The sequence below is a fragment of the Elaeis guineensis genome, chromosome 14 (assembly GCF_000442705.2).
Source record: "Elaeis guineensis isolate ETL-2024a chromosome 14, EG11, whole genome shotgun sequence".
NCBI lineage: Eukaryota > Viridiplantae > Streptophyta > Magnoliopsida > Arecales > Arecaceae > Elaeis > Elaeis guineensis.
The window spans coordinates 55,482,961-55,501,517 of NC_026006.2; the positions used below are offsets into that span (position 1 = coordinate 55,482,961).

Genomic DNA, 18,557 nt, shown 5'->3' on the forward strand with positions numbered 1-18,557 from the left:
GGTCCAGCAGATTGGAAGTTCTTGAATTCATTTATCATCATGCCAGATTCTGCTAGTGCCAAGATCTAGAAAGACCAACATTTTACACAAATACTAACATTTGAAAAGATAATATTATACCCAGCTATACAGCATAGAGCTATCAATAGTTCCAGTACTTAAATGAGCACTTATCTCTACCCTTATAATGCTTATTTACACAGCAGCCTCCCCATGACACTTTCTACCATCTGGCAATATCGATGGCCTTCGGTGTAAGAAAACCAAAACCTTGAATTTAACACCAAAAAAATATTAAGATATAACCAACAATACATTAGATATCTCTCTCATCTGAGCATCCACTAATTCTGAAGATTCCACCCTGCCCATAACCATTTGCTGTGCCAATGACAACTGTATCCTGATTCTAGATGATCATAGGCAAAGCTCATACAGCTCCAAAGCTCGCAATGCTTATTCTCCAGAATGGAGCACATGCACTCGCCGCCTATAGAGCCTCAGGCCCACACATACTGCTAGGGATGCATGATTACTTGTAGGTCTCCATGTCGATCCTTAGGGCTAACCTAAGATTGATTAATGCTTCAAATCTCCCATCAAAAAATTCTGTGTAGTTGGAGAACGAGCATGAGATGGCATTCCTTCCTCTACACCGCCCCTATGGTCACCAGGGCAGGTCATATGATGACGGCTGATACGTTGGTAGAGTTTGTGGTCAGCATGTTGGCAGTGGAGTTGAACACAGGTTCAAGGTTCTCATTCACACTCTTTGTTGGCCTCTTTGGTCTTTTTGGCCTCTGTTGCATGATCTGATCTTCCTCATATCCAATTGGGCTAGGTTCGTCCAACTCCTCAGGCAGATCTGTATTCTTGGCAATTTTCTGAGGATTCCGTGGCTTTGGAGGATTTTTCTTCTGAGAATCTGATTTCCTCTGAGGAAAAGTCACATAAAGAGTCACTAAACCAAACATATGCAGTTGCATCAATAACTTGCTATATTTTCATACTGCGTGAGTGCAAGCATTTGTTTGTGTTGTGATAGCTTTAATGGTAAGAACTGAGGATGGTTAGTGCACATCAAAAATTCAGGCTTCGATTCTTAATCAGCAGCTCGATGAAGGATCAAGAGAAAAGAGCATAATCACCATACAGATGCTGGAATACCCACCTAGATGTGGTGGACCCATACATAAATAATAAAAACATCATCAAGAATCCTCATCAGTTCTCCACGTAATGGTTACAGAATTCAAATCCTTCAAGAGGCACCGAATTAACCATTGCTGATCCCAGGTGAAGATCAGGAAATAGGGAAAGAAAACTTCAGAAGTAAAAATTAAATTAAAAATACCTTTTTGTTAGTTGCATTCTCTGGTTCATATTCTGCATCCTGCATCAAGTCTTCCAAAGACACATTCCCTTCTGCATCTACATGTATACCCTTTGTTACTCGTTTTTTCTTCTGCCGATCCTTGGCCTGATAAAGGATAACTAGGATCAGTCATATGCAGTGCTCAAACTCTACAAGATGCAGCAACAGGATGCATGGAATCTTTAATATGAAACCCAACAGAGAGGAACAATATGGACTTTCTCCCATGCTGCCAAACCCAGTTTTAAGATCATTATGTAAAATGTAGAGAGATTGATCTATTTTGGAAAATGAGGGAAGGCCTCTGATCAAGAGAAAAAGAAAAAAACATTATACATAACACTGTTCAGCAGATTTTCTCCGATACATGAGAGTGATCAAAACCATATCTAAATATTATTAATTATAGGCTCAAAAGGAATATTGAAAACAAAGAAAAATAACAGAAGAACAAATGCTCACCTGCAGGGATGTTTCTCTCAGTTTCTGATCTAACTGTGCATCATCAAGAAGTAGAGAAACAACATCCTCAGGAATCAAATCACCCCGCACATGACCACCTGTCATGACCAGCTGTTGAACAGTATTCTTCTGGCTTGCTCTTTGCAAAATCTTTTCCTCAATTGTCTCCTTGCATATTAGCCTATATACGGTAACCTAAACCAAAAATTGAGAAAACACATCAAATGCAGGCATTTAATTACATGGTTAACATTATGAAAGATTAAGAAACAAAGGCCATATAGCAGAGTTGAGCTTTAAAGATGTTGTATGAACTATATGCCTGATGAATGACAAGCTAATGAAACCATCAAGCAATGATTTTCATATCTTGAGTTGTCTTTCGTATCTAACCAAATCACTGAGGTGAATTCAGAAGAGACGCAACATAGAGTTGTACATAAAACATACGCAGGTGTAAGATATGCCAAGACATTACAATAACAGAATCTCCCACACAAATTTATAAACTAAATGAACTCATCATACTCCTGATCTGTATGTCATATCCATCCAATTCAAAGGAAGAAAACAACTGACACAGCACTACAAACACATGAAGGCAAATCTAGGCATGCTTATGAATGTAAGATTCTGACTTTTTCAGTCCATAATGTTCTTTTCTTGAAGACAATTAAGCTACAAAGGTTTTGAGCCTGTTTGGATGCCACGAAATTTATCCTGTGCATGATCTCCTGAGAGGAGTTGCTGAATTTAAGGAACAGTGATAGGAAGGCACGGAGTCTTCAAATAAATTAATCCCAAAAATTCTGGATAAAATAAACCAATTAAAAATGATTCATGTTATGCCTGAATTTTCAGGATTCTGGAATTCATCAATTCTGCCCCTGCCATAAATCTCTCCATTTTACTGCTTTACTTCTTCAGCCCTCTGCAGCTCTGTGGGCGATGTCTGACAGATATGTCATGTTACATCCCGGTAAACCAAATATATAAGCACCTGATATTTGCATTCTCTATTTTATTGTCCCACATAGAAAAATCTGGCATTGCTCAAACAACCTCTTTTTTTGAGGCAAAAGGCTGTGGATAATGAAGATGAATACATAAAAAAACGTCATTTATAAGGCAGATCAAAAGTGGAAATTAACCATGTAGAAAAAGGTCATGCCGCCCCCTCAGCCAGCAGAGTTGAAATCTTCCTTTCATACGACAGAAAGCTCGATTATCTAACCAATTTCTACACAGTTCAAGCCCAAAAACCACTTTTGACATATGGAAAGCATAGCTTAGTGAGCTTCAATTCTTTTATCAGTTGTATTGAACAAGTTTTGACTCGGACATATTCTTGCATTTACATAAAAGCCGTATACATAAGTATGATTTATTCAACATGTGAACTGAAAACAGTGAAGGGACATGGACAACACCTCTCTCTCGCTCATGCTTCTATCTCCATTCATTTTGTAATTTAGTCATATATGCATGATATATTTAAATTATACATATATTTACATATTTTATGTGGATATAAGAAATGATGTAGGGAAATATCATGGGTTCTGGGGGTTTAGAACACAAAATAGCCATCTGAAATCCAAAAATGTCTATGAGACACTGTCCTGCACTTCCCTCTAGTTTCTCTAAATTAGCAATAAATGTAAAGGATGGAACTCATGTTTGCTTCCGTGGTAAGTATATGAGGTGATAAACATGGTTCAGTCCTTAAGTGGAAAATAAAAGATGCAGACATACCAATCAGCCAGTATTATGCAGCAAGCAGCAATTTTATATTAATATACTTAGGCATGTCAATGGGCCAGAACAGGCCTGGTCTGGCCCATGCCTGGGACAGCATAGCCCATAGCCAGCCCAAGGATGACAGGCCAAGACCTGACTGGAGCAGGTTTCTTGTCAAGCTGAGCCTGTTTTATGCCCTATTCATATTCTACAAAACCTTATAAGCCCAGACCCAGCTCGTCGGGCATCAAGGTTTCAGGCCCAGGTCAGGATAAAAGGCATGAGATCTGAATCAGCACTTGATTTTTATCTGCTCGGCCTTCACCGATTAAAGGACCATTGACATCCCTAAACATACCAAGCATAAAAGAGCAAAGGCCTCATGCATATAATGGAAGGTAGAAATTGCCGTATAACAAATCATAGTATTTAAGATTTTGATTAGATAGCACATTTGATTAAAACCCTTGATCACACAGAACTCAAGAGCTCCAGTACAGATCAAAATCTAAATTGGAGGATATCGGTTTCACTGACCTCCCTTGTCTGACCCAGTCGATGTGCCCTATCCATTGCCTGTAGATCTAATGTTGGATTCCAGTCACTTTCATAGAAGATTACAGTATCAGCAGCTGTCAGATTGATTCCAAGTCCTCCAGCTCTAGTGCTCAGCAAGAAAACAAAAATGTCATTCCTGAAAAAGAAAGAGAATTTTAAATCAGTCTGATCCATAGTGTTCAATGGCTCTCTGCTCATCAACAACAATACACAAACATAAATTGTGACAGTGAGAAAAAATAAATAAATGCCTACCGACGCTGGAAGTCTCTAACCATGTCACGACGATCCATCAGATTGGACGATCCATCAAATCTTAAATATCTGTATTTTCTGTAGTTCATATAGTCCTGCAAAATAATTACATTAAGTGTTTTTTTTGGGGCAGGAGGGGGGATGTTAATTATTAGCATCAGCTTGTAATTCATTTATTAGTAGACAGTTAAGAAATACAAGTTATGTGCTGTAATAGAAGGGGCTGTCAGAGGCTTTAGTTTTTTGAAAGCAAGCCAAACACCACAAAGATGCCAAAATCAAAATTGGGAACAAGTGCAGGTGCAAAGACACAGATATTCTAGAAATACTTCAAGTAAGAAAGCGCTTAAGAGGCAGGTGCAGGTCAAGATTCCAGGGAGATTCAGAAGCAGCTACATTATTCTAGGCAGTATATTCCAGCTACTAAGGAATTGACTCTCGGATAGCTGGCTCGAGAATGTGCTCATACTATACTATATAAAAGCAAACGACTCTCAATTGATAGTCTGCAACTGTTAAATCCTTAATACCCACACCATGACATTTTAAGTTTCTCCTTTTGCTTTCCATCCTCATACAACAAAACATTTGAGCCTTTAACAACCAAGCTGCAGAAAGGTTTTCCACCCTCATAGAAGAAAATGAGCCTTTAACAGCCGAGCTATAGAACCACAATAAATATACAGTCTTTTCTCATCCAAACATTGGAATTTCATTTTAAAAATTGAAGAGTCCATGACGTACTTGTACAGGACAGACAACTAATTGCCATGAAGATAAGGGACAAGAAATACCTCGAGAATATTCAACATTTTTGTCATTTGTGCAAACAAAAGCACACGATGGTTTTCAGCTCGTAGACGTTTCAATAGTATATCCAGTGTCTGAAGCTTCCCAGAATCCTATGTATAAGAGAATTTACATTAGTAGTGAACAATAATCCTCAGAGAATATGCATGATGCTAGATCACTACCACAATGATGGTTAGATACAACAACTCAGTAGGAGAATCAAAAAGGCGAGGCCTTTACCAACATGAATATGTGACTTCGATATGAGTTTTAATTCTTGGACATTTTGAAAATAATTTGGAGAAAAAATATCATTTCAATTTCTACCTAAAAAAACAAAAGGGTAGCTCTTATATACCGTAAGCATTTTTGCAGGATCAAAGCTTCGCATTGGTGGAGAGGAACCAAATATGCTGTATGGGAGCTCAAGCAAGGGCGGAACATACGATTCTGAGGGCATCTCCTGGATCAAATGATGAGGATCAATAGGTCTTCTGGGACCATTAAACTCAGACGTACGAGCAAACCCAACAAACAGTTTTTTCGTCCAAGGATGATGCAATTCCTCAACCATTTGGTAGGCAAAGCTCCTGTCAGGGCACTGAGCATTAATCTGTGGAGAAGAAAGCAACTGTCAATAGAGAAAAGGCGAACATGCCATATACGTAAATATCAGAAAAACTTGAGACAGCAGAGATCTAGTTTCAAGACCCCAAGAAACAGATCAGGGCAACAAACCCTAGCTGTAGATTTCAATATAGTGACAATTTATTATATAGTAAAAGAAAAATTTTTCAGATGTGGGGTGTTTAAGAAACTGAAAGAAACAAATGAAACTTACTGGTGGGGCTCTGGCTTGTGGAATGAAAAAATATGTTGCATGCAGAAGTCTAGTATTGGATATGAACCGATCCTGATGAGAGGAGACTAATGCCTCATATGGGTCATCACCTGGACCGGTTGCAAGCCTTCTTCTGAGTAAACTTGCCTCAGATTTTGTTGGCAGCAGCAACATCCGTGCGACAGCCCTAACCGTTCCTTTATCCAGGTGATTGTATTGAAGATCATCACCTTCTAAATCCATGAACAGGTCTAAAGTTTCATCAATAAACTGTCTATCCCACCTCATTACAGAAAATACCAACCTTTCAAGTACAGAACAATTAGCTAAAAAAGAAACTTCTGCCGGGGATAAATCTATCAAACGAGTAAACCCAAATGCTCCATCACTCATGCAATAATCATTTGAGCATCTGTATTGTGACACTGTGGACTCATAAATATTGTCTGGTGAAAATATATTAAAAAGTCTCTTCAAAGATCTGCACTGAATGCGACATCCAGAAACAGAAGAAGGCATTTCAGCATTTTGGATGATCTCTTCATGGACCAGCTTTGGCACCTGAAATAAGAAAGTAAATCCAGTAATGGAAATGACTGAGAAAAGGGAGGGAAAAAGAAAAGAAGTGTATAGCCAGAAACCTCATAAGACAATTGATAAATGAAAGAAGATGATATAGAAAAGAACCTTGTATGTTATAGGATTCCAATCTCCAGCATAATGTATGTCTTCCAGTTCCCCGAATGGAGGAGGAAGTAGAGAATTTGGGATATCCGCAAAGTAAAAATAGGAACTTCCCTCATTACGCTCAAATAACTCTGGGTGGTTGCAGACCTATCATTAGATAACAAAAGGAACATGACCACTGGAGACCAGCAATATATTTTTTTTCCATCAAAAAAGACTACTAGAGACTAACAAAACACCATATAGAAAGCTTTTTCTGATTACTGCTTTACAATGACACTGACCTACATCCTGCCTAATTTTAGATGCACTGCAAAAAAATCAAAATCTAAACAGATAATGAATAGCATACAAAATGCAAGAGTTCAAAAAAATGTGGATGAAATCAGAAGAATACCTTTCGTAATTGAATAACTATGTTCATCAAATTAACTATTTTCTTGTCATTTAGATGGCCACGACTACCATTGCACAGCTCAGTGATGGATATCTTGTCCTTTATAGCACGATAAAAAGCCAGTTGTCGGGAGCTCAATTTACAGTGAACTGTGACTTCTGTCTTCCCAGTCAACTCTGTTATGACATCTTTCTTAACCCGACGCAACATAAAAGGCTTTAGAACTGCATGCTGTTAAAAGAAGAAGACAGGTTGACATCCCATGAAGTTCTACAATTAAAAATAAACAAAATGGATAATAAGCTTAAACATGCCTAATTAATGAGACGAAACAAAATTAACTACAAGATATTTCTCTAACCATGCCAAAAGCTCTAGCAATTGTGCTTAAAAATTGCTTGTATTTTTAATAATATAAGGTAACTGGATCCATTTGAATTGTGCTTAGATTCCCAGACTTTCTCAGGTAACACTGTAGCTTGCTAGCTAGTAGTTCATTTTTTCTTTCAGTCTAAATGATTATTCAATTTGACTCCCAACAAAGAAAACTAGGCACTTACCTACAAGCCCATCAGTCTCATCATATATAATTTGCTTCAAATTGTGGAAAAGTGTTAAGGTATGCAAAGTTCCATTTTTCAATTAACTATGCTTGCGGACTGATTTTAATTCACACACATGATTTTTCAGTTTAAATTACAAAACTCGTTATGTTAGCAACATTGCTTACCAGTCTATTAAGCTGATGCTCATTCAGAGTGCCTCCATGTTCTGCATGGTTCTCGATGCTAACATAAACAACAGGATACATGAGCAAGAGAAATATGAAATTAAAATGCTCAAAGACTGAAAAGGAACATCTGGTGAAGAAATACCCTTTTGAAAACCATTCATTGAACTGCTCATGGCTGTCGAATAAAGTTGGCATGATGAAATGAAGAAGGGCCCACAGTTCAGCCATGTTATTCTGTATGGGTGTTCCAGTCAGAAGCAAACGATTTCTACAGTTAAAGCTGAGTAATGTCTTCCATCGAATGCTACAATAAAAAATAAAACAGGAGAAAATGTGTAAGTATATAAGTTAAAGCAAGATTGCAAGTCAAGTTGAAAAGAGATGGCAAATTACCTGTTTGAACTCTTTATCGCCTGGGCTTCATCTAATACCATATATTGCCATTTCACACGCCGTAAGCACTTCTCATCAGTCACAAGTAACTGGTAGCTAGTAATTAGTATGTGGAATCGAGCCTCCCTAAAAAAACAAAACAGGTCCTTAATAATCAGTACAATAAAAATATGAGGGAAAAATCAACTAAGAAAAAATATTTGAATGTGATAAAAATGAAAAGCAGTCATGCACAGCTTACCTTCGATATAGTCGCTTAGGGTTGATATTTTTTCTAAGCACCATTCTTTCTTGGAGCCCACCCCAATAAGGAAGTATTTTCAGATCAGGACAGAATCTATCAATTTCATCGGCCCAATTGTTCAAGACGGATGATGGTGCAACCACCAGAAAAGGGCCCCATATATTCTTCTCCTGCTCAAAACAATTATTTGCAGAAATTTGAAAAGCATGTAAGAGAAGCACCTGGAGACAACTTAAAAGAAAAAAAATCTTTGATAACTTTGCATTCTAATCAAAATTCATAAAATATTGAAGCCAAATATTCATCCTAGTGACAATATAGGAATGACAAATTGAAAGTGCACCAACGTTACAACAACAGAAACAATTATGACTCGGCCAAATCAAACATAGAAGTCTAGTGACTAACTTCAATGTTAAGAATTATTAATCTAACGATCACTTCCACAAACAAGAGGTGGATTGACCAACCTCAGCTAAATGAGCCAAGAATGCTATTGCTTGGATGGTCTTCCCAAGGCCCATTTCGTCAGCAAGGATACCATTCAAACCCTGTAAGGAAAAGACGATAAAATTAAAGAATGAATAATGGGGGAAAATCCCTACAGTGGCTCGTACAAACATCTGATAAAACCTATTATCATTGAAGAAGTTTCACATGGTGATCCCTCCAATAATTACCTGCTCATAACAATTAACGAGCCACTGCAATCCCCTCAACTGATATTCTTTAAGAGTGCCTTTGAACAACTCTGGTGTCTGCACAGTCGATTTTACGGGCATTGTCGAGCTGAAAATAAAATTAAAAAAAAAAAGAAACATGAATTCGATCAATTAAAATATGCAATCAAGCATCACCAGTTAATTCAACTAAGACTAAGAGACAATATGGTTGCTACAAAAGCATCCAGAATTCTATTTCCTCTTTCTCCCTTTTCTTCCCTTCTGCGCCAGTAGGGTGGAGGGCTCTTACATATGCTTGCTTATGTGGCATTAATAAGGAGTTAACTTACGGATGCAGTAGGTCTATGTCACTAGACCCTGCAATAGATGAATCATCTGCTGGAACATTAGCTTCAGCAGCTTGGCGCAGCTTCAAACATTCATTGTCAAATGCATTTGTTATCTTCTTTTGCTGGGAGACAGCTTGTTGAGCTGCCCTCAAAGCTTCCCTTTTTAATTCAGCTTCCTCAGGATCTTCTTCCTCTCCTGGTTTGACATCTCCAAGGATCAATCCCTCTTCTGGAGCTTTAGATTCACCTTCTGCCAGGGATAAGGTTTCAACCGGTGGTGCAGTAGACTTATTCTGCATAAAATGACTGTACAGCTCTGTTTGTGACAAGAGAAAGTTGAGCCTCTGCTGGTGTCTCTTTGCTTCACGAAGCTCTTCCTCACGCTTCAAAGCTTCAGCTGCATCCCTTTCTTCTTTCTTCCTCAGTTCTGCCTGCCAAGGGAGAGAACAGACCTTTGTGTTACAAAAGTTTTCTTGAATTAGATCTCAACAGCAAATACAAAAAATATAAGCCTCAAAATCCTAGCATGACATGTTTTGACACTTCAGAAGAAAATAACAGTGCAAACAAAATTGTAGAAAACTTCAACTTATTTAAGAATTGCACAACATACCTCACATTTATTCCTAATAGAGAAATATCCAAGCTCTCACAAAAGTCAAGCTATATGATTGAACAGTTTTACAATTAGTACCAAATTGGAAAAATTCCAACCATTTATGGGTAGGCATAGTAAAGCTCATTTTCATGTCACGTGGTCTCATACAGAAAGCTTGTTTACCGGATATATTTTCTCACATGAAAGGGAAGAAGCCTGAAATCAGCATTACTATATGTTAATTCCTTGTCTAAATGATTTTTCCCATTTTTCCCTACTACCTAATTCCATTTTAATAGTTTAGCCAAAAGAAAATCTGATAATGACAATACTTTGGGTTCTTAGAATACATTCCTTTGGGTAACAAACTTCACCCACAGGATTTTAATGCCAGCAAAATGACTTCAAAATAGTCAATTGAAGGTATATAGTCTAATAAGAGGAGAAAAAGTGTCTGCATGTTGCAAGGGTGGACAATAATAATTTCACCGAGCTAGTTGGAAAGTTATCAATGATGACAAATTAGATGTTATTGTCATCAAACGAAAATGGTAACATAAAATATGAAATTGAGATAATGGCAAGACATTCACCCTTAGATTTACTAACTTGATGACTTTTAGTTTATACAAAACATTAGTCATTTATTGAACGGTCTGGATTATCTTAAAGTTGGACTGATGACCTCACACTAATGATGAGGTCACGAAATCCTTCTCTATATTACATGACTTCGCACATCCACTAGATTAGATGGATGCTGAGCTAAATCCTTTAAAACAAAACTCTTTTTTTAAAAAAAATTACTACTTTTTTTTAATCATCCATAGACCTAAACCCTTTAAAACCAAATCCTACTCCCTAAATCATATTACAGTCATCCAAGAATATATATATAATTATATTTTTTTTTTTACTTAGAAACATCACCTAGATAGTTCATTTTGTTTTGAGATTAAGGTCTGAACCAGAAATTGAAGCAAGCCATAGGTTGATTCACAGCATCCCAAACCCCATCAAATCTAGCTTTTCGACATTCCTCTAAGTTGTCTTGCAAATTAATGGTCAAGGTGCGTGTCACATAAAATTCCTATTTTAGTTGTTTGCCTTAACAATCTAAACCAAATCCTGGTGATCCAAAGATGACCTTTTGGGAATATTCTAAATATAAAACCTTACAAACTTGGGGTGCATAGCATGGTTTCCATCTCTATAGGTATACACAAAGAAAAATACAAGGAATTATGATAACACTAATATAGAATCTTGCATTCTTATAGCCAACCCCAAAAAGCTTCAAATGCTGATATGTCAATTTAGAACTGCAAAATGACAAACTAAACCATAAATTAATGGATCAAACAAGGTTTTAAATACCGCAGGAATGGGACTGTACAACTAGTGCCATACTATTCCAGCCAAAAAGTACACCAAGGTATGCCCGCACAAACCCAGATTCAGCCAGCACAATGCACATTTTAGGTGTCCTGTCAAAATGGGTTGCAGCGACCAGTACCTACATGATTCAACTGGTTTGGTAGCCATCCCCTACAAACACTTTTTTTCAATTTACATGGGGGTGGGGGATAGACTATAACTCCTCACTTTTAGGAAGCTTGTGATAGACTGTAACTCTCCTTTTGTCAAGCCTTGAGAGAAAGGGGAAGAAAGAGAGAGGGAGGGAGGGTGGCAGAGACGCAGGGAGGGAGGGTCTCAATGGGGAGAGGAAGCTAGCAGGTGGTTCATGAGGTCAATGACAGCCATGTTGCACAAGTGGTAATGGATAACGGGCCCACAATAGAAGAAGGCAGGGGAGGATTAGATGGATGAGATGCGACATTTTATTGGACACCCTTTGCAGCCCATTATATAAATTTGATGCTGAACAGCATTAGAGACATGCCACAGGTCAAGTCAATTGTGGAGATGAGGCAAGCTATCTTGAAGCACACATAATACATGGGTACTTGCCTCTATGAGGCAACATGTGGAGCTATTAAGGCTAGACTAACCCAGTTTGCTATGAACTATGTAGCCTTGAAAAACCTCCTTGACAACAAATCAGATCTCAAAACAATGTGTACCTCCAATGATTGAATGAAGTCCAAGTTTGGCAAGTCATGCAAGGGCCAAAGAATCAAGAGTATTGTGCTAAGTCACAACTTCTAGGAGAAATGTGCAGATTAGAGAATGCAGTGGAGCCCTTATATGTGGTGTTGCAAATGGATCATGATGAGAAGTGGCCATAAATAGGCTTTTTTATCCAAAGGTGTTGGAAGCCAAGCAATTGATTATTGATGCAATGGGTGAGAGGAATGCGTTATTGTACCCAAGCATCATCAGAAACAGATGGGACTTGCAGATGGCCAGGGAGTTGCATCTAGCAGGTATAATATGATTGAGTAACATAGCATGATCCCTAGTGTTTACGTGAATCCCGTTTCTTACAATATAATGATAATGAATTTTGTCGAATGTTATACACAGCCCACTACTTGAATCCGAAGTACAAATACACCAAGAACATAGGCCTAAACAAGGAGCTACTGCAAATAGTTAGGGCAGTGGTGCAACAGATGTTGAGGGGTCTGGGCTTACCCACAAATGCAATCAACAAGATAGTGAACTAAAGAATGCATTATATTTCATATCTAACATTGATGCGAAGTCTGGACTATCTGATTAGGGAAAAATGTTCCGTGAGAGGTGCAAAAGTTTTGGAAAATGGGAGCTTGACAGTCAATTTCTAGGATGTCTCCGAGTACCATGAGGAAATTGTTCCAGTGAATCATTCTTGTAGTGATTGTAGGGATTCAAATTTTAATGTATCCAAGTCCTATGTGACCCTAAATTATCTAGATGTAAGGGAGTAGTGGTCAAGTAGATCATTGATGCACTCAATTTGAGGAAGATTGCCATCTGAGTCTTCTCACAAAGCATCTTGTCCAGCGAATACGAGTAGAAATAGAACACTTTTGCACCTTGATTCATGGCAAAATGTGAAACTGCCTAACAACCAAAAGGCTGCACAACTTCGATTTCACACACTATAATATAAGGCCGTGACCGAAGTACTTGAATCAAGGCAAGAAGAATGACTTGTCGGATGATGACTTTGTTCATGCTGATAATGGAGGTCGCATAGGTTGTAGATCAGCAAGCTCAAGATGATTCCATGATAGATGAGCTAGGGGATCCTCCACAACTGTGGATGTGTGTGATGTGGATGGACGGATAGAGGAGAATATATCACCCATGATGAGTGAGACCAGCAAGAGACCCTTGGGCACCGGAGGACTCTGGTCAATGATTTGATCAAAAGATGTTCAGGTCAAGGCGTGGTGAACAAGTCTCCAGAGCCATTCAGGACAGTATGCAAGAAAGTCCAAGGGGAGTGCCAATCATCAATCCGATTGAGGCAGATTATGACAGACTCGCTCAGAAGATGGCAGCAAGATACAGGAGCCATCAGATCCTAACTTGCCTAGATGGATGATAATCTCACTAGAGTTGATGATAATGACAAGCCTAATGATGGATCTGGATGTCAAGATGGACAATCTGGAGGTATTGGTGGTTATTCTTAGGGGCTTACTCTAATCACTGATAAGGTAGAGTACAACATCACATGCCGGATCAGGACCACAGGAGATGAACAAAATCTAGACATGATGGGAGATTTCCTTCAAAAGGAGAGGATCCAAAGATGGTGCAGCTCACAGCTCTCATGATCAGGGTTACAGGGATGAGTACATATAAAGCAATTGGAAAGTCAGCTGAGAGAAGCTATTTTTGGAGGTAGGAGATTTATACGCACACATAGCACATTAGAAGCTGAGTTGATGGCAACCATCAGAAGGGAGCTGAAAGGGGATGAGAAGTATCAGAGTAGGTAAGAGCTGTTACGTTGAATGAAGTGGAGATTAGTACTAGATTTACCAGTGTATCAAATAGCTATAGACCATAGATCTCATCTTATGCTGGAGGCAAATCTTCTATTGCATCAGAAAGTTAGAGTGGACAGTATGCTCCATCCAATGTACAACCTATATGCATCCTTCCACTCATCTTATCTAGGGAATCCAACTCTGCATATTATCCCTCATACGGATATAGGTATAGCCACAGGCAAAGTATGGTACTACTCTCCCACTATCTTGTGCAGGGACAGGTGGCCACCTACAACTACCACACAAACATAGCCACAATATCAGGAGCCACAACTAAGTAATTATCAGACATCATATGACCAGCAAGTATGGAAGCAATATCCAGATTCCAGGCTGATATAATATCTAAGGTCCCAACCACAAACAAGGCCTGGATATCTATAGCAAATATAAATGCTCCATTATAAATTGATTTATTATACATTTCCTTTCACAATGCATTCTTTATTGTCATTTTTAATTATAAATGTAGCTAATTTATTGATCCATGTTGACTCAATTAGTGCCGGTGTTGCTATCAAAGCTCTAGTGTCACATAGCTATTGAAATGCAACTAAAACACAAATCACCCCAACAGAAAACAAGCCTTAGAAACAGAAAAAAGAAAAAGAAAAGTGGGATTTTTGTTGTCCTGGTATGATATCAAAATAGAGCCCTGTATCATGTGTCAGTATGCGAGGTATTGGTACCATATCGATCCGGCCAAAAACCAGTACCAGCATCAACATCGGTTTTTAAAACCTTGGGATCAAATTTCTTGAAGGTTGACCATCTTAAGACATGATCTATGCGTGAATTCTTCTGCATAATCAAGTTTAGAGACAAATAGATAAATACCATTTTGAAAAAATTGGCATATGATATAGAACTTGTGCACTACAATGGTTCTTTCGGCCATCCCAAAGACATGAATTGGATAGAGTCTACACACCAAATATAGCCAAGATCATTGCACAGTACGAAAGACTTCAACTAAAAGTAATATCTGACTATCAATATGTGATTCCAGAAAAAAATAAACAGAATATTATGTTTGTAGTTTTATATTACTGACTAAGATGACTACACTGTGAAATTATATACAAATAACATATATCTACACAAGATTTTAAATCCCGTGAAATGGTGCTGTCCCGCTTTCTCTATAGGATGGGATGCATCGCCATCCCGACACTTGGGACAAGAGCTATCTCAAGACATCCCGATCGGGATGCTGGGATGCTGGCGGCATGGTCTTGTCCCAACACATAGGATGGTATCTCATCCTAGTGTCCTGCTAAGATCTGAATCCTTGTATCTACATATCTAAACTAAAGAATCTCCATTAACACCACTATGAGATTATGACCAAAATTTAAAATGATAAAATTGTTTATCACTTGGCCAAAAAAATATATACCTGCTCCTTATCTATTCTTTTCCAGAATATCAGCATGTCTTTAGCAAGCTTTCTAGTACGAATTGCAGCACCTCTCACCAATTTGAGTGACCTGCTCACCTTCAATTTTACCTGGATGTTGTAATGTGAAACTTGTTAAAACAAAAAATGGTTAAAGATTCCAGAAAATGAAAGATTTAATAAAAGAGCAGAGAAAATCAGAAAAGATCTCGGTAACATGTAAAGCTGCAGAACTCAAAACAGAAAATAACCTCTCTTTGGCAAGTCTCTGAGAAGCGTTTGGAATCAGCAAGCTGTTTCTTATGAAAATTAGTAAATATCCTGTGATGCTTTGGAATATCTCGTCTCCCGATATTCACCCACAATCTCCCAATCTTCTCTGCCTGCTCTTTCTCAATTACTGAAGGGTCTTTCTTCACTATTTGCTTCTTAGGCAAGCTGCGCTCAATAATCTGTAATAAAATATCAAAGATTTTTTTTTTTAAAAGCTTGTTATAGTACTAAAAAGGAACATTCTCTAAATAAAAATTCTAATGATTAGAACTGACCTCATATGTATCCCCTTTTTCCAAGACTTTAACATAGCAGACCTGTAAGGTACCATTTTCAGACATAATTGACCGCCGTATCCTCCCAGCTGCTCCTTCTGGAATTGAGAAGGGATCCAGATCAACATCACACACTTGGAGAGTGAACTTCTGATTCGAATTTCCAGATGGAAATGACTTCAATCTGGCCTGAAGTGATTCATATCGTGGTTGAGGCTCACCCAACCCGCTTTGATTCCAAGCCTCGAATCTTCGATCTGTAGCCATCATAGCTGCCAGAGATGGTAAATTCAATGTGCCCTTCAGGAAATATTCCTCTACCCGAATGTCCGAAAAACTTGGCAGTTTCAAGGTAGTCACAAGCTTATCATAAGTTGGAGGTATCCTATATGTGATACCCTCCCCGATATCCAAATAAGCGGAATCAGTAGAGGAAGAAAACCTGCTAACCCCACCATATTCCAAATCAAAATCAGCCTCATAATGCTCTGGTGATCTTTCAATCTCCCATAATGCTCCCTCTTCCTTTGCAGAAACTATAGGCTCACTACTGTACTTCCCCACCTTTGTACCATTACTGCGTTTCAGACCTGGCATTGCTGTCCGAGCAGAAGCCAACCCTGATGAGGAATCTCTAAGCCTCACCCTCCTATACTTTTGTACATGCTCTCCGAGCATTGCACGGTACTGCTCCTCAGTGATTTGTGATTCATAGTCTTCATCATCCTCATCACTACTATTAGCATCTCCCCATAAGGATGAGTTCGATGCAGCCTCAGATCCAACTAAACGCCTCTTCTGCCTCCTACTCAATTCTGAAGACCTAACAGTGCTGGCTCCATTACAATGGTCCAGCATGGTTCCTTGACCTGATTATCAATCAACCAAATGCGAAAGACACCTAAGGGAAAGTAGCAAAATTCTAGTATCTACCATCATAATAAGACAACATTAATTTGTGAGAAATTATATAATTAAATCATAATTGAAACTAGAACTTGAAGTATAGCCATAAGTTCCACTAAATAATGAATAACAGAATGACGAATGGAAACAAACTGATAACAAAGGTAAAAACAATAACCTACCTTGGCTACTTCTGCTCTCATCCTGACTGTCATTGCCATAGTTATCAAAATCATCTTCTAGCCGGGGAACTTGAAAGCTCATCAAAGACTACACGCAAAACCCAAGAAGAACACCAACATGCAGAATAAATAACCAATAAAGTTAACAAATAGAGCCAAACTTAAGACCATAAACTAGCTCCCTCAGAACGATCAAAAAAAAAACAAAAAAGAAAAAAAGAATCCACAAGTGCAAACGAAAAACCATTTAAGCAACACAATCTCTGCGAAAAGAATATTATCCCTCAAATCCATCAATAAACACAGCTATAGAGAAAGACAACAAAAAAACGAATAACTGAATGGACGACCAAAAACATAACGACCAGCACCCTGAAATTTATCCTCATGAAATCGCAAGAACCCTAATTTCCCCGCGAAACCCTACATTACCTACGACAAGAACATATCAAGACCAGAACACGAACACAAAAGCAGGCCCCGAGCATTGCCTCCCGAAACCCTCATGCAAAAAGCTCCAATATTTTTTTTCCCATAACGACTGGATCATTGAGCCCGAAAACGCCGCAAGATCCCAGAAGCAAAGCAGAATTGGGGACGAAAAGCAAGAATAATCACCTCAAGATTGAAGAGATTGGAATACGAAAGGCCGTTGCCGGCGTTCTTGTGGTGGCGCCGCGGGTCCATGGGGGCGGCCGCCTAGGTTTCAGACCGTCGTCGCCCGGACGCGAAGGAGACTCTGAAGCAAAGCCCTAGAGCGGTCCAAGTGGGGCGCTGTATAAAGGGGGGAAGGAGCCAAGGCGGGGGCGACTTCGCACGTGTGGGGGCACGTGAGAGGAGGAAGAGAGAGGGAAAGAGGACGAGGAGGGAGAGTCCGAGAGGGACTGGGAGGGTGCGAAAAGGCATGGCGAGCGTGTGACGGTAAAGAAGAGACGGAGAGGCGATTAGAGAGAGAAAGAAGAGAGAGAGAGAGAGAGAGAGAGAGAGAGAGGGGCGGTAAGCAGGAAAGCGAAGGGTACGGGCTAACGTGCGCCGGGAGTGTGAATAGTTCGGGAATTGTGCGGTTGTAGCTAGGGTTTGGAATTTTGGGCGGATGTTGGCTTTCCCGGTTGGGAGAGGATCCTTCCTTGCTCGCTGCACGCGGCGAGGAGAAGGGTATGAAATTACAGAAATACCCTTATCTCTTCAACGAATTGCCACTAACGTAAACATGAGATATCTGGACATTTGGGAGGCACTTTTTTTTCTTTTCAACCTTCCAAACATATTTTTGAAGGATACTATACAAGCACATGATTATCATGTTGTGAATATGTTGTATATGTATAAAAAAAATTTGGTGATAGCACCTGCTATGCATACGATTTTGTTATAATCATTTAATGAAGTCACATAACTTGGAATGATCATACACATACATATGTATTTAGATATTCGCACAGATCGATGTTTATATAATTGCTAATGTAAACCATTTATTGTTAG

The 18,557-nt window shown here is 38.8% G+C and overlaps 1 protein-coding gene across 1 annotated transcript; it reads right to left on the bottom strand.

The window, feature by feature from the left end:
- Positions 1-80: 80 nt before the first annotated feature.
- On the bottom strand, positions 81-17,960 carry LOC105057676 (chromatin-remodeling ATPase INO80). Its single transcript, XM_010940358.4, has 22 exons — positions 17,691-17,960; positions 17,073-17,160; positions 15,985-16,853; positions 15,688-15,888; positions 15,437-15,547; positions 9,490-9,920; positions 9,158-9,266; positions 8,948-9,028; positions 8,475-8,647; positions 8,234-8,359; positions 7,983-8,144; positions 7,838-7,895; positions 7,108-7,338; positions 6,711-6,857; positions 6,024-6,584; positions 5,541-5,795; positions 5,185-5,292; positions 4,391-4,485; positions 4,115-4,271; positions 1,838-2,032; positions 1,355-1,480; positions 81-935 (listed from the first exon to the last, which is right to left on the bottom strand). Exons 1-22 carry the CDS (start codon positions 17,757-17,759, stop codon positions 681-683), a joined length of 4,608 nt encoding a protein of 1,535 aa, XP_010938660.1. The 5' UTR covers positions 17,760-17,960; the 3' UTR covers positions 81-680.
- Between the last annotated feature and the right edge of the window lie 597 nt (positions 17,961-18,557).